Raw genomic sequence first — 13670 nt, 5'->3', positions numbered from 1 at the left:
TGTTTTAAGTTAATACCAAAAATAATTTTATTTTCCCCAGTAGTAAAAATTGGTTCAATTTCAATTATATTACTTTAAAAAAAATTAAATTTCTATTTTTATCAGAAAAAAGTATATTAAGTTTGTCTTACATTAAATGCAATGAGATAGATACGTTTTTATTAAAAAATTGCCACGAGGAGGATTTTTATTTTTTGGTCCTCTTTTTTGGTCCCATCTTATTTTTTTACGAAAGGAAAAGCTCCCCACGTTCGAGCCCTTAACCCTGGTTTCGAAAGACAATTCTAAATTCTGACTAGCTCGCTCAATTGTAAAGTTTTCTGCGCTCTCTCAATATCTTTACCCTCTCCGAATGTACTGGACTCGTTAACTCTTCAAAAATTGGAGGTAAACACACTTGGACCCCTTTCTGTTGTCTCCATATCTCTGTTTGGAATTGTATCTGCTAGTGTCTCTGTCCTTTTGTCCAATGCGGAAGGCGGTCATGCTACCTTATGTGCAGAAAGAGTGTTCATTTTCTATTCTGCAGCGCCACTTGTTTGGATTGGGAATATTCGAGAATGCAAAGTCTTGATCTGCTTTACATCGTTCAACGGTTGGGTTTTTAGAAATAAGTTAGGGTTTTCAGTAGTGAATAGAAACGAGCGAACTTATGTTTACCATGTTGAATTCGAGAGGTCTTGAATCTATCAGTGTCGAGTTTATTTTCGTACTGTTGAGTAATTGTGGCTGTTGATATTTTTATTTGATATATATGTGTATATTTATTTATTGGTTTATACTTCATATGTCTATACATATCAGTATTATTTCTTAATTAATCTATTTATCTGTTTCTTAGTTAATCATTATATATCAGTATTTTTTTATGCTTCTTTAAGTTGATAGTCGACTGTTTTGCTTCATAAAAACTTGGAATAGAAAACTGCAACAATCTACTGGTTTCTTTCTGTTGAGTGTGGTCGACAGGTGAGAGCTATGAGTCTTGTTATCAAAGGAATGTTCACTCGTTTTCAGCTTTTGTTGTATCATGCCTGATGGGCATTTCTAGTCAAGAGTTTCTTGTTCATAATATGATGTGGCTTAGATAGAGGCTCTGTAATAATTTTAAAAGCATCAAGGGTGACTGATGGGGGCTAGTAGATGGTTTTCTTGTTCATAATATGATATGGCTTAGTAGAGGCACTGTAATAATTTTGAAAGCATCAAGGGTGATCATTTAAAAAAAAAAAAAAAAAGCATCTAGGGTGACTGATGGGGGCTAGTAAAAATTAGAGATAAGTGTGACAGCGTTTGAAAACAAAACAGCTGTAAGTGAAATACAGATCCCTTTAGCTGACAATGTTTCTATACTGGTGTTTATATAGGGATTCGTTGTGATTAATGAAGTGATACTGCAAATCATTAACTTACATGTGACAATTTCATTGTGTCCATGCACTTTATGCTATAAATTTACTACCTAGTTAAATGTATTTACACTTTTTATTTCTAATTTAATTTTAAAAAAATCCCCATTTCTTCTCTTATGCTCATTTTGGGTGGTAAGCGATGACCTTCACTTTCTGTATTATGGTTTTGGAAGTATTTTCTGCTAATCTAGTGTATAACTATTTAAGTTTCTCTCATTAATTAAAAAAGACTAAAGTTTTCCAATTTCTATGGTTAGTCTTCTCCTCCTTTTTTTGGTGCTAGCACATGATAGAGCAAAAGGCCGTGATGATTGTAAATGATAGTGATGTACAGAACAGACTTATACCTTGCAAGATCATCTATTCTGCTATCCAATTGGAGCTATTAGAAAAGGGAATTTGTTGAATGTTGGTCAAGTGTTTAAGTAGATCAAGTTAGTGATCTGAAATCCATGCAATTGCTGGCTGATTACTGTGTGAGGTAACCTGTGGAGGCGAATAATTTCCTTCAAGAATAGCTCAGCTACACCTTGAGCTGTATAAGGAAATGGGCTATGCTTGGACAATTACTAGAATAATAGAATAACCTGCGGATGGAGGATGATTTTGAAAGTCCATCAATATATTCCCATGCTTGTTCTGGAATTGGTAAGGGTCGTAATAATCTGGCTAGACAGACATTCTCACTCTTAACCTGTTGACAACTGGCGACATATTTTTTGTTGTCCTTCATCATTCCTGGCCGAAAGAAGACTTTTTGTTCTTTTATAGGTTGTTTTAGTTCCCCTCCATGTCCTGCTATTATAGAATCATGAGATTCATGAAAAATTGAATTCCGTACAAAAGCATCCATGGGACCATATGAGCGCGTTTTCTAAGAAAAAGATCTCGCTGCCATGTACAAAGAGGATTAAGCTCAGGATTCTGGCGTGCCTTTTGGATGAGAGAAAGGATGTCCAGTTGGAATCATGTGCAACTCTAATCTGATCCAGTAACCCCAAATGCACCTCAAGTACCAATGTCATAAAATCAATCGTTGCTATCCTTGATAAGGCATATGCTGCACTATTATCTGTCCCACGCTGATTTGCTGCTTCATAATCGTTACCCATTAGTTTACTAACCACCACTGTTGCTGTAAGGACACAATATGCTGATCTCACAAGTAGCTAAGAGATGTATAATCAGTCATAATTTTAAGATGTTGGCTGAGTAAATGAGAGAGCCAATGTTGCATAGCTAAGACCACTGCCAACAATTCTTGCTCATATGTCAAAAATTACACCATTGGTCACTTCAAAGCCTTACTAAAGTATGATATTGGATGTCCCGCTTGACTCCAAACAACACCAACCTCGATGCCCGAGGCAGCACATTCAACCATAAATATTTTAGAGAAGTCGGGTAAAGATAGTACCCGGATTTTCAATAGGGCGGATTTAAGATCTTGAAAAGCTTTAGATGCCGTGAAACTCCTTTATTTCAACAGTTTTGTCAATGGGCACGCAATAATACCATAATGCGTAATGAATCTCCTGTAATAACCTGTAAGACCTTGAAATCCATAGAACTGTTTGATTTTGGTAGGAATAAGCTATGAGGAGATTGCTTTGAGTTTTTGAGGATCGGTGGGCACCCCTGTTAGAGAAATAACATGTCCCAAGTAGGCCACAAAGGTGGTGCCAAAGGTACTTTTTGATTTCTTGACAAAAAGTGCCATAAATTTGCAAATTTTGACACAAATGATCAACATATTCTTGCATATTATGACTATAAATAAGGTTATCATAAAAAAATACCAACATGAATTTTCTTAGAAGCGGCTGAAAAATAGGGTTCATGAGGGCTTGGAAGGTGGGAAGAGTGTTTGCCAGCCAAATTGACATAACAAGGAACTCATAGTGGCTTTCATGGGTTCGGAAGGCCATTTTCTCAATATTTAAGGGAACCATGCAGATTTGATGGTACCCCGATTTGAATTCAAGCTTAGTAAAGACAACAGCACCACGCAGCTCGTCCAACAAGTCTTCTATGACAGAAATGGGAAATTTGTTCTTGACTGTGATGATATTTAATATTTTGTTATCAACACAGAATCTCCAGTCCCATCTTTTTTTTTCACTAGCAAGACTGGGGAAGAATATAAAGTGCAGCTCGGTTTTATGACATCAATGTTCAACATTTCTTTAACTAACCTCTCAATTTTTATGTGGGTAATGGTATTGGCGCACATTAGCCGGGAGGACACCTGAAACAATGGGTGTGTTGTGGTCATGCTCATGTATTGGAGGAAGACCCTTAGGTTCTTGAAATAGTTCATGAAAATATGTTAATACTGGTGTGAGAGCATTAGGAGGTGTACATACCAGGGTAGGTGAAGTAGAAATGCCATCCAAATAAAGATAAGTGACATCTGCAAAGTTGTTGTAGGCATTGCCCCGAGAGCAATGTCAGATCCTCTGCTTGGTCTATCAACTAAGTTCCAACACACGCACTACTTTTACATCTCGATCAAACTCAAAGAATGGTTCAGTGAAATTCCACTTGACTGTCCCCAGTGTTAAAAACCTGCAAGCCCAGTACCAAGTCAGTCCCCTTGACTGGTAAGATATAGAAATCTGTAACTATCTGTGTCCCTTGCCTCATCAATTTGGCCATCTTACACAAGGCTGACAAAAAAACAGATTGCCCATTGCCCACCATTACACGAAAAGAAGTGATACTCGTCCATGGCAAATTTTATCTCTTGACCACCTTTGCACACATAAAGCTGTGGGTGCTCCCACTGTTAAAGAGAACCACCAGCTCCTTAACTTTAATCATACTCATCAGTTTCACAGTGTGAGGGTTGTAATTCCGCAAGTGCATGAATGGATACTTAAGAAAATTCTTCTTGCATTTCCTTCTCTACATTCTCTTCTTCAGTAGTGTCCTGATTTGTGGGTTCTTCGTTGAGATACAACTGATAGCATTCATACGTGTGCCCTAGTGAAACTTCTCATCATAATTAAAGCAGAGCCCTCGAGCCCACCTACTGTCCATCTCCTCTTGTATAAAATTTTGAAATGGCTTGACTCCCAAATTACTTGCAGCCCTGTTTGTGGTGGCACCAGAGTTGTTACTCTTTACTGGTTCGGATGGTTTAGGTGTGAATCCCAAACTCTTAATTGTCATACCATTGCTGCTCCTCTTTGGCTGAAAACCTTGATTCTTTAAAATGTTAAAATTTTCCTCCTGTACATTCGCCAAGCTCATAGCGTCAACCAAAGTCTTTGGATTGTAGGGACTCACCTCGGCTGCAATGTCCCTTCAGATGCCACTAATAAAGCAGCCAACCTTTGCTTCATGCGGTCAGTCATGCACTCGATTTGATAATCTTTTGAATTAAGCTTGATTGATGAGGACTATGGTGATCTGCTTCAACTTTGGGAGGACACCATGTAAGTTCTCATATTCCTCTGGGCCAAACCATTAACAAAAAGTGGTAATAAATTCAGTCCAAGTGGTTTCCTCTTTGTGGCTATAGTATCACTGCAGTGCCTCCCCTTCCCTGGCCAAACTTACTTTCTGGACCCTCAAGTCTCATGGTACTTGAAAATTGCTCCAGCTTCTTGATCCAAGCTGCTGGTTCCTCATAGTCCACATATTTCAGGCAATCCAATCACATGACCTTTGTGTACTGACACTGCCTCTAGCCAAACCTTCGGAAGTTCCTATTGATAAAGAGCCCCTCGGCTCCTTGTCTCTATGTGCCAATCCATCTTTAATGGGTTCTTGCAAAGCACTGAATTTTGTTTCAATCATCTGTGCTAACTCTCCTATTTTTCATCAGAACTGTTGCAACAGTCCATAAGGGACTCCAAAGGTGCTTGGCGGGTGTTGTAAGCATATGTTATACCTTTCGTCGAATACCTTGTATGCAGCAATTAAACCAAGAACTAAAACTCACTTTAGAATTATGCAATCCACACAGACGTAGACTACAGTCATTTGTTGAAAAGTTTACATCTAGGGTTTCACAATTGGTCAGTCAAATTGGCAGCTCGGGTTTTCGTCATGCAATTGACACTCCCGGTTTCTTTGTTCCTTAAAGTCTGACCCTTCTCTTGGTGACCGGAAGTGGTGATCTCCTCTTTTTCTTCCTTTAGACTCGTCGTCTTTCCACATCTCTGCCCATGTACTTATCCATAGTCCATGTATACGATTGCTCTGATACCAATTGATGCAAATTGATTCTGAACTAATTAATTGCAATATAATTTTGGATATTTGAGGGAAGTTTGGTTAATTAGAGTTGAAGATAAAGAGAAGAAAGATAATTTGAGAAGGCCTAGGTCTCCTAAGTTCTGCATGTAAAACAACAAATTTGGGGGAAAAAATAGTCTGTTTGTTTTGTGACAAACACCTCAAGTATAACAAGTTATTGCATAAAAGAGAAAACTAAGAGTAAACTAGAATTGCTTTATTTATATCAGACATCTAAATTTCAGCGTCATATTGTTCTTATTTTGATTGGATACTCTTAAAGAAACTAATCAATTATTTGTCACATTTTTTAATATTAATCCTTGATTCATAAAACATGGTTGGGACAAGCCTGTGGAAATAATGAAGTCAAGGAAGTAAGCAAATTGTCTGTTGTTGATATTTCGCCTTTTCTTTAGTAAAATCCTTTTCATTTCTTAAAAAAAGTGTCTGTTGATAGTTATTGTAGAATTTAGATGATTAGACTAAAAGAATCAGTTTGACATCTTGTCCTCTTACTGTGTAGCTTAAACGAAAAATAAAAGGCAGCATGTACCAGTGTTTTTGTCTGTTTTTTCTGTTTCTTGCATAGTTCATAATAATTGGTCTTAGAGTTTATTGGGTTCTGCAAACTGTCCAGGTATACGTAATTCATTTTGTTATTGAATGGAATGCTTTTCACCAAAAAGCTATTGTTGTTCAGTCATGGCATAGTTTTATTTGTATTTAGAATATTAGAACATCTGTTCAGATTTATTTGTGTAGCTGTATTCTCTACATTTTATGGATTTATTGTTGTTGTTGTGTTTCCTACGTTATGAAAATTTTCACTAAAGTGTAGTCCAGCTTGGTTTCTCTTTTGTAGGAGATGGCTGATGAGACACTTGCAGAAGTGCCAGTAGATGAAGTTTTAGAGGTAAATCTGGAAGATGAATCAATTCACCATGATGCAATAGATGATAAAACACCAAAAGTTGGGATGGTGTTTCAAACATATGAAGAAGTCTTGTCATTCTATAAGGAATATGCTATGATCATCGGTTTTGGAGTTTTCAAGAGAAGTTCAATGCTTGGGGATGATGGGAAGTATGAGACATTTACTATTGCATGTGTCAAAGAAGGCAAACCAAGAAGAAAACCTGAACACCCTCAAAGATGTAGACCACTTACAAGAGAAAATTGTCCAGCTAGAATTGTAGCAAGGGTGCAAGAAGATGGAACATTCAAATTGACACGCGTTATTCTTGAACACTCTCATGAAATGAGCCCCTCAAAGTCAAGGTGCTTTAAATGTACCAGAGTATTAGATCCTCATGCTAAAAAACAAATGGAAAATAATAATCAAGAGGGTATAAGACCAAGGAAGTCATCTAGTTACTTAACTAGGCAGAGAAGGGGACTCCAAAACTTACCATGTAGGTCAAAGAAATGTAAGGATGATGCAGATAAAGCAAAGCGGTTAAGACTTGGGGTAGGTGATGCTGAAGCTATTCTTCAATATTTCAGTAAAGCTCAAAAGAAGAATCCCAATTTTTTTCATGTGGTGGATATTGATGAGAGTGGTCATTTGAGGAATGTGTTTTGGTCTGATGCTAGGTCTAGGGTAGCATATCAGTATTTTGGTGACGTTATTTCATTTGATACAACATACTTGACAAACGGATATGATATACCTTTAACTTCTTTTATTGGAGTGAATCATCATGGCCAATCAGTGTTGTTGGGTTGTGGATTTCTTTCAGGTGGAAGCACTGAAAACTATATGTGGCTGTTTAAATGTTTACTAGAGTGTATGTCAGGATGGCCTCCTCTGGGTATAATTACTGACAATTCTAAAGCTTTGCTGGATGCAGTCACACAAGTGTTTCCACAGGCTCAACATCGTCTATGCTTGTGGCACATAATGAAGAAAATCCCAGATAAGTTCAAAGCAGTTGGAGAATATAAAGAAATTAAAAAGGCGATGAAGAAAGCAATATATGGGTGTTTAACAGTTGAAGAGTTTGAGAGTGATTGGAAAAATATGGTTGAACAATATAATCTTCATAACAATGAATGGCTTCTCTCACTATATGAAAATCGACATCATTGGGTGCCAGTTTATGTGAAGGACAAATTTTGGGCAGGAATTTCTCCCGTACAACAGTTTGAGAGTGTTAAAGGTTTTTTTGATGGATATGCACATGCAAAGACATCTCTAAAACAATTTATGGAGGTCTATGACCTCGCTTTGCAAAATGCATATGAAAAAGAAGCTGAAGCAGATTATTGTTCATTCCACATAAGCCCACCATTGATATCATCATTTCATATGGAAAGACAATTAAGTGAATGGTACACCAATAACATGTTCAAACAATTTCAGGATGAGGTGAAGGCCTTAATGTACTGCACTCCTTCACTTGTTAGGGTAGATGATGCAGTCGCTGCTTTTGAAGTCAAAGAACGTCGAATGGTGAAAGAGGGTACGAAAATGGAGCACTTGAAATATGAGGTATTGTATAATGCAAATGAAATGGGGGTTGTATGCATTTGCCGTTCTTTTGAATTTAGAGGGATTTTGTGTAGGCATGCATTATCTGTCTTAAATTTCCAAGAGGTGGATTGTATTCCTCCTCAGTACATTCTTCCTCGTTGGAGAAAGGACTTAAAGCGCAAGCATGCTCTATTTTCTTCTTCATTGGATGTGATTCTTGATAATGAAATGGAGCGCTATAAGAATTTATATGGACACTGTATTGAACTTGCAGAGATTGGGGCAACCTCAAAAGTAGTATATAAAGTTGTACTTAATGAATTAAGTGCATTAAAAGAGAAAGTTCTTAAGGATCCTTCTATGTGTCAAACTACACTGTCAAATCTTGATCCTTCACTAGCTCAATCTGTTGAAAATGGAGACAAGGTAATGGGAAGTTCACATGATGAGTTTCTTGTGAGAAAAGTGCTTGTTCCTCGATATGAAAGGAAAAGAAGTCGATTGGCTACTAAAAGAAAGCAGTCCACTGTAGAAGATGAAAATGTTGGAAATGACAGAAAGCAAATGGTATTCATTTATTTATTTATTTGTTACTATTTTTTTGGACATAGGTTAGAAATTTTACCCCAAACCTATGTGAAGCTTGTTCCCAAGAGCTTACGTTAAGGATTGCCCTGATGTGGTCATTGAGCCAAAGCCCAATCCACATTAGGGTAACTGTATAGCACAATACATTTTAAACTGCCTTTTCTTTGCCATTAAACAGAAGTTTTGAACATGTTTTGGTTACTTGCCACTTACAGGTTACTCAAGGAGAACCAAATGTTGATGATGAAAATCATGTATCACCTTTTGTCCCCAATACATCAGACTTTGGTACACATTTTGAGTCAGAAAGCATTCAGCTGGCAAATAGCCCAACTGAGTCATTGAATGGAAACCAAACTTCTCAGAAAATATTGGATGGTTATAATCCAAGTGATGTGTCTCTAGAGATATCAACTTCTCCACACTATGGCTTGGAGGTCACAATGGAAGACCATATCGACATAACAGTTGGTAGACAAGTTGCTAATTGATATGTCAAAGCAAGCATGTTGACAGTTGCCTTTATACTGGTGATACTTTTGCTATCTACTTGCTATACTTCAACCGAACCTGAAATGGAAATCTCTATTATTTATTGAAGTTCTATGGCTAGGTGTACATGATTCTTAATATGCCGAGTTTAGACAAAAGCTTACAGAATTACTTGTCATTGACTTTGAACTTCCAACTGAAGTGGGGCTGTGAGTATTTTTATTCTTCTATGGGGAAACTGTGTTTGTACTTATTGTAGGCAATTCTTTGTACACTAGTGAGAAGTGAAATTTTTGTATAGTGATTTGAACCCTTTAAGAGAATTGTATAAAATAATTTTGCTGATGGTTTTTGATAAAACCATAATAGTTGGTCTTTGTTTGTTGGATAAGGTTTTTAACTTGCTTTTGGTGTAATTTGTAGCACAAGTGAAAGAAATAATCATAGATATGAGATACGACTAAGAATCTCTGTTTTGGTTTATAAGAGTGGTTCATGTCAGGTTTGGATGAATCAGAATGATTGGTTTCAGATATATGCTATCTTATGGTGAAACATGATGAATCAGATTTTGCAAAACAGATACCATGTCTCAGACGGTCAGTGTAATTTCTTAGTTCAGTATGCAATGATATGACCTGAACAATGCAACTTGATTTGTCTTGTACAAATTTGCTTATGACATACGTTAAAAAAAACGAAAAAAATCACTTTCATGAAAAGTAGAAGGAGCTACAAGAAAATGAAGTTTCAATAATTGGAGTTTTTGGTTTTTCCTATCTGCTCTCTTCTTCCCCCTTCTATATTCAAAGTTCAATAATTAATGGGTGACTTTCAATGTACATTCCCGGTCAGTGCAGATACAAGTGCTAAGAGTTATTCGTCTCAATTTGAAGGTGTATTTTATATCCAATTCAATTTTGGAAGCATGTGATTTTTCAAATCTATCATGCTTGAGAAGATAGTATGAACCATTTATTCTGCTAATTAATTTGTTTTCTATTATTTTTCATGTCTACCAAGTTCGTTGGGTCAGAACTTCTTACCAGTACTCTGAGAATGAAGGGAAGAACCATCACTTGAGCAGTTTTTATTTTTATTTTTGAAGTTTTTTTTTTTGGTCTAGACTCTGGCATCATATTATTGTGTCAATTCCAAGTGTGAAAGTGAATAATTAGAACTTTGTAATTTTTATATGTCTGAGCCACTGGTACATGCTCATCTTTAATGACAACCTCATCTTGACATGTGTTTTTGAGGTTTAATTATTAGTGACAAAGTGTCTGTCAAATGTTCTTGCAAAATGATCGTCTAAATACTTGCTTTTACAAAAATGTGATCCCTGAAACCCTGCAGTTTCTTCTTAATGTGGTGTATCATTGGTTCATGCTAATATTGTCACTGCTCTGACTGTTCCATCAAGATTATAAACACATGTTTGGACATAGAAAGGTGCAGTTTACTAAGTGAAGAAGTGCCTCCTTATCCCTTTCTTTGGATGATCATGTGCCTAGATTTTCTTCACTTCGGATGCTGAAGATCCTAGGATTTGTCCAAAAAAACAGCTGTATCTTGTCTTTACTCAATGAGCTATCTGTACAGTACAGTTGTTACTTCTTTCATTCTGATTCTTTTTGCTGGTTTACTTTGTTTTTGTCGGGGATATGCACAAGAAGTTCCTGATTTCCTATGTTGTGAGCTCAGTAACCTGGCTGTGAGAATCTGAAGCATTCTGGTAAGCTTAAGCTTGAATTGAATTTGGGATATGTTTATTTAACGCTGTTCATCTGGATTGATAATGTTATTCGTCATCTCATATTGAATATGGCAATTTTGTTGCTTCTGAGATGCTTGCTAGACTATCTTCTCTTCTGAAGTATTACATCCATTGAGCTTTTCCTGGCATCGGTTGTTCTTGGTGCAGAAAATTAGTCTTGGAAATTGTCCTGCATCAGGCTGGTATGGTACACCGCCACTCCAAGTGCCATTCTCTCTCTATTTTGCTTGGAGCTGACCATTCCGATGCTACCGTTTGGTTCTTTCACAATGGATTCATCAGCATTTCAGTTGTTTTCAAAGATGAATTTTTCTTTTGTTTTAATTGTACTTTTCTTTACAAAGTGACTGATTAAGATGTTTCCATTGATGGATGCACCCATCAACTGTGCATGCTTCTGATTTTTAACCAAAGGTAAAGTCGGGATTGAAGCAAAGACCAACTTTGAGAGAATAAGCCAATTATTTGATGTTGTAAGTTAAAAGTTTTCCCTTTTGGGTGTTCAGTTGTTTAAACTAATAAATTTATTTTTTAGATAAATGCAAAGAATTTATCCAACTCCATAGATGACGCTGTCATTGAGGCCATGAATGACTGCGTCGAGAACTTATCCAACTCCATAGGTCAATTGTGGGATAGGGGAAGCTTCCATTAAGGGGTCCAGCAACCACTTTGCAGAGTGGTAACGGATTGGACATAGTCACACAAGGGTGAGAGAACCGCTGGCCGATGAAATGCTTGGATGGATGGTGGGGTTCATCTCGACCTGGTTCTTGGCCTCGTCACCGATTTGCTGCTGTGTATCGCCCAAGGCAACCGACGGAGGTGTAGTCAGGTTACCCTGGTCATTGAGGATGACCTCCACACGGTCGTTCTGCCAAACTTCCACACAGCTGTAGGTGCTACTGAGGTCAATAGCCATGGCCTTCCCTTCTGTTTTTGCTGCCATGATGGACGATTCACTGTTGAACTACTACGATGATTCCTTCTTTGCTGCTTAAACAAAAAAACGTTGCATAGAATTTGCAAGAACACTAAATTTTTTTCTAAACTCGCTCGTTTCTAATTCCTATATTATAGCCGGACTTAGGGACTGTTTGTGTAGCAAGAAAATTTTCCTAAATTTTAAAGTGTCTTGCAACAGTGGTTTTCTAAACTTGCTCGTTTCTGATTCTGTTCCCGTATTTTCTGTTCTGTCTGAACTTTCAAAGCAGGATACCTCAAAGCCCCGGGGTAATGTAATTAGAACTGTATCATTGATTGGGTTGTCTTCCTTCACAATAGTGTTAGAAGCTAACTGTGTTGGGATGTTCTCTGAACTGATTAGTTCATCTAATGTGGCAATCAAATGTCATCTGCAGTTTCTCTTAACTTGTTTTATAAACTGATTTATTCCCCCTCTTTGTGCGTGACTTTTAAACACCCTAAACTGGGTTGATTTATTCTAAATCTCTTTACTATCCAAAGCAAGTATATCTGCTCTGAATTTAGATAAGAGGGCTGCAATGGCCACTTTATTCTGTTCTATTATCATCTTGTGTTAGTCTTTGTAAGAGTAGGTCTATCAATCTAGTTACAATATCTCTGAAGCGTTCAGTGCCTGTTGCTCTCAAAGTAGAATGGGCATCTCTGTAGCTAGCAGGGATTTACTTAATTTCATGTGGTTTAGTCAGTGTAGTTACTCTAAATTTAATAGCAAAGACAGGATTGTGATGCCCACATATTTGAAATGGTATGACTGTATGACAGAGCAAACAAAGAAGCTTCGGATGCACCAAATTCTCTAGTTACCCAAATTTCAAAATGAAACCGTTTGCTTATGGCTTTGGTGAACTTCGCATTTGCAATGCAGCATTACTCCAAGTGACTGAAGTTCAACAATCAGACTGATGATTCCATGCCATAGTTTGAGTGTAACTGAAATATGGTGAGCTTTGATCACACGAGTGTATTCCAAGAAGCATTGGGGCACAGGGGAACCCACCACATTGTGGTTGGGTAGTGATTCACTTAGGATTGATTGGAAGACATTTTGTAGCTTTATTATTCATATTTTAGATTGTTTTTTGGAATTATTTATTTTATTTGATTAGGTTCATTTTCGTCATTTGATAGGATTGTAATACTTTGAAAGATCAATGAAATGGTTTTTGAGATTTTCCCCCGACTTGTTCTCTCTCTTCAACCTTGGTTTTTTTTTTTCTTCTTCTTCTTCTCCTTCTATTCTTCTTCTCACTTATCTCAAATTTAATGGCTTCCTCAGTATCCAATACAATCTTGAAAAGAGTCGGAGCTTCTTAGACCAGAACAATGGTATGCAGTGGCACAATCACTACAACATTTTGATTTTCTTTGTCTGTCACATTCATGAGACTGAACTTCTGCTGTCATTTTTGTTTTTTTTTAAGAAGAAAACTTCTCTTCCATCATTCTTTGGGATCAGGGATCAGAAACATCTTATTAGCATACTAGTTAAGCTATTCCTATGAATTGAGTGTGCCTTGATCTAGAAGATCACCAAATGGTCATATCAATACCTGTTGTTCATGAGAAACTTTTGTAATCTTGATGAAATCATAGCCACATGTAGAAGCTACCGTTAACTTGATAGCTTTATGTAGACAAATGATGAGGTGTGGTTATGATTCTCAAAAGCTGCTCCAAAACATTTTGGAGAAAT

The 13670-nt window shown here is 37.0% G+C and overlaps 1 protein-coding gene across 2 annotated transcripts; it reads left to right on the top strand.

Annotated features, from left to right (window-relative positions):
• The first annotated feature begins 315 nt into the window (after positions 1-315).
• On the top strand, positions 316-9555 carry LOC137956673 (protein FAR1-RELATED SEQUENCE 6-like). Of its 2 annotated transcripts, none has more exons than XM_068804252.1 (3): positions 316-387; positions 6504-8700; positions 8937-9555. In XM_068804252.1, the coding sequence occupies exons 2-3, from the start codon at positions 6526-6528 to the stop codon at positions 9210-9212; spliced, it is 2451 nt and encodes an 816-aa protein (XP_068660353.1). In that variant the 5' UTR covers positions 316-387; positions 6504-6525; the 3' UTR covers positions 9213-9555. The 2 variants fall into 2 exon arrangements, with proteins under 2 accessions (XP_068660353.1, XP_068660354.1); XM_068804253.1 differs by having other exon boundaries at positions 324-387; positions 6523-8700.
• Positions 9556-13670: the final 4115 nt, after the last annotated feature.

This window comes from Aristolochia californica, unplaced genomic scaffold, assembly GCF_029961685.1.
Source record: "Aristolochia californica isolate CCGP_79_NKW_82.1479 unplaced genomic scaffold, dmAriCali1.0.hap1 SCAF_2, whole genome shotgun sequence".
Classification (NCBI taxonomy): domain Eukaryota; kingdom Viridiplantae; phylum Streptophyta; class Magnoliopsida; order Piperales; family Aristolochiaceae; genus Aristolochia; species Aristolochia californica.
The sequence above is the reverse complement of the archived record's forward strand: the minus strand, read 5'-3'. Positions and strand labels throughout refer to the sequence as shown.

What these genes read in the sequence shown, in the direction of transcription:
- LOC137956673 (XM_068804252.1), top strand. Translation starts at nt 6,526, where the DNA reads ATGGCTGATGAGACACTTGCAGAAGTGCCAGTAGATGAAGTTTTAGAG. An exon ending in GAAATGACAGAAAGCAAATG is followed by an intron (nt 8,701 to 8,936) that starts GTATTCATTTAT and finishes TGCCACTTACAG; the next exon opens with GTTACTCAAGGAGAACCAAA.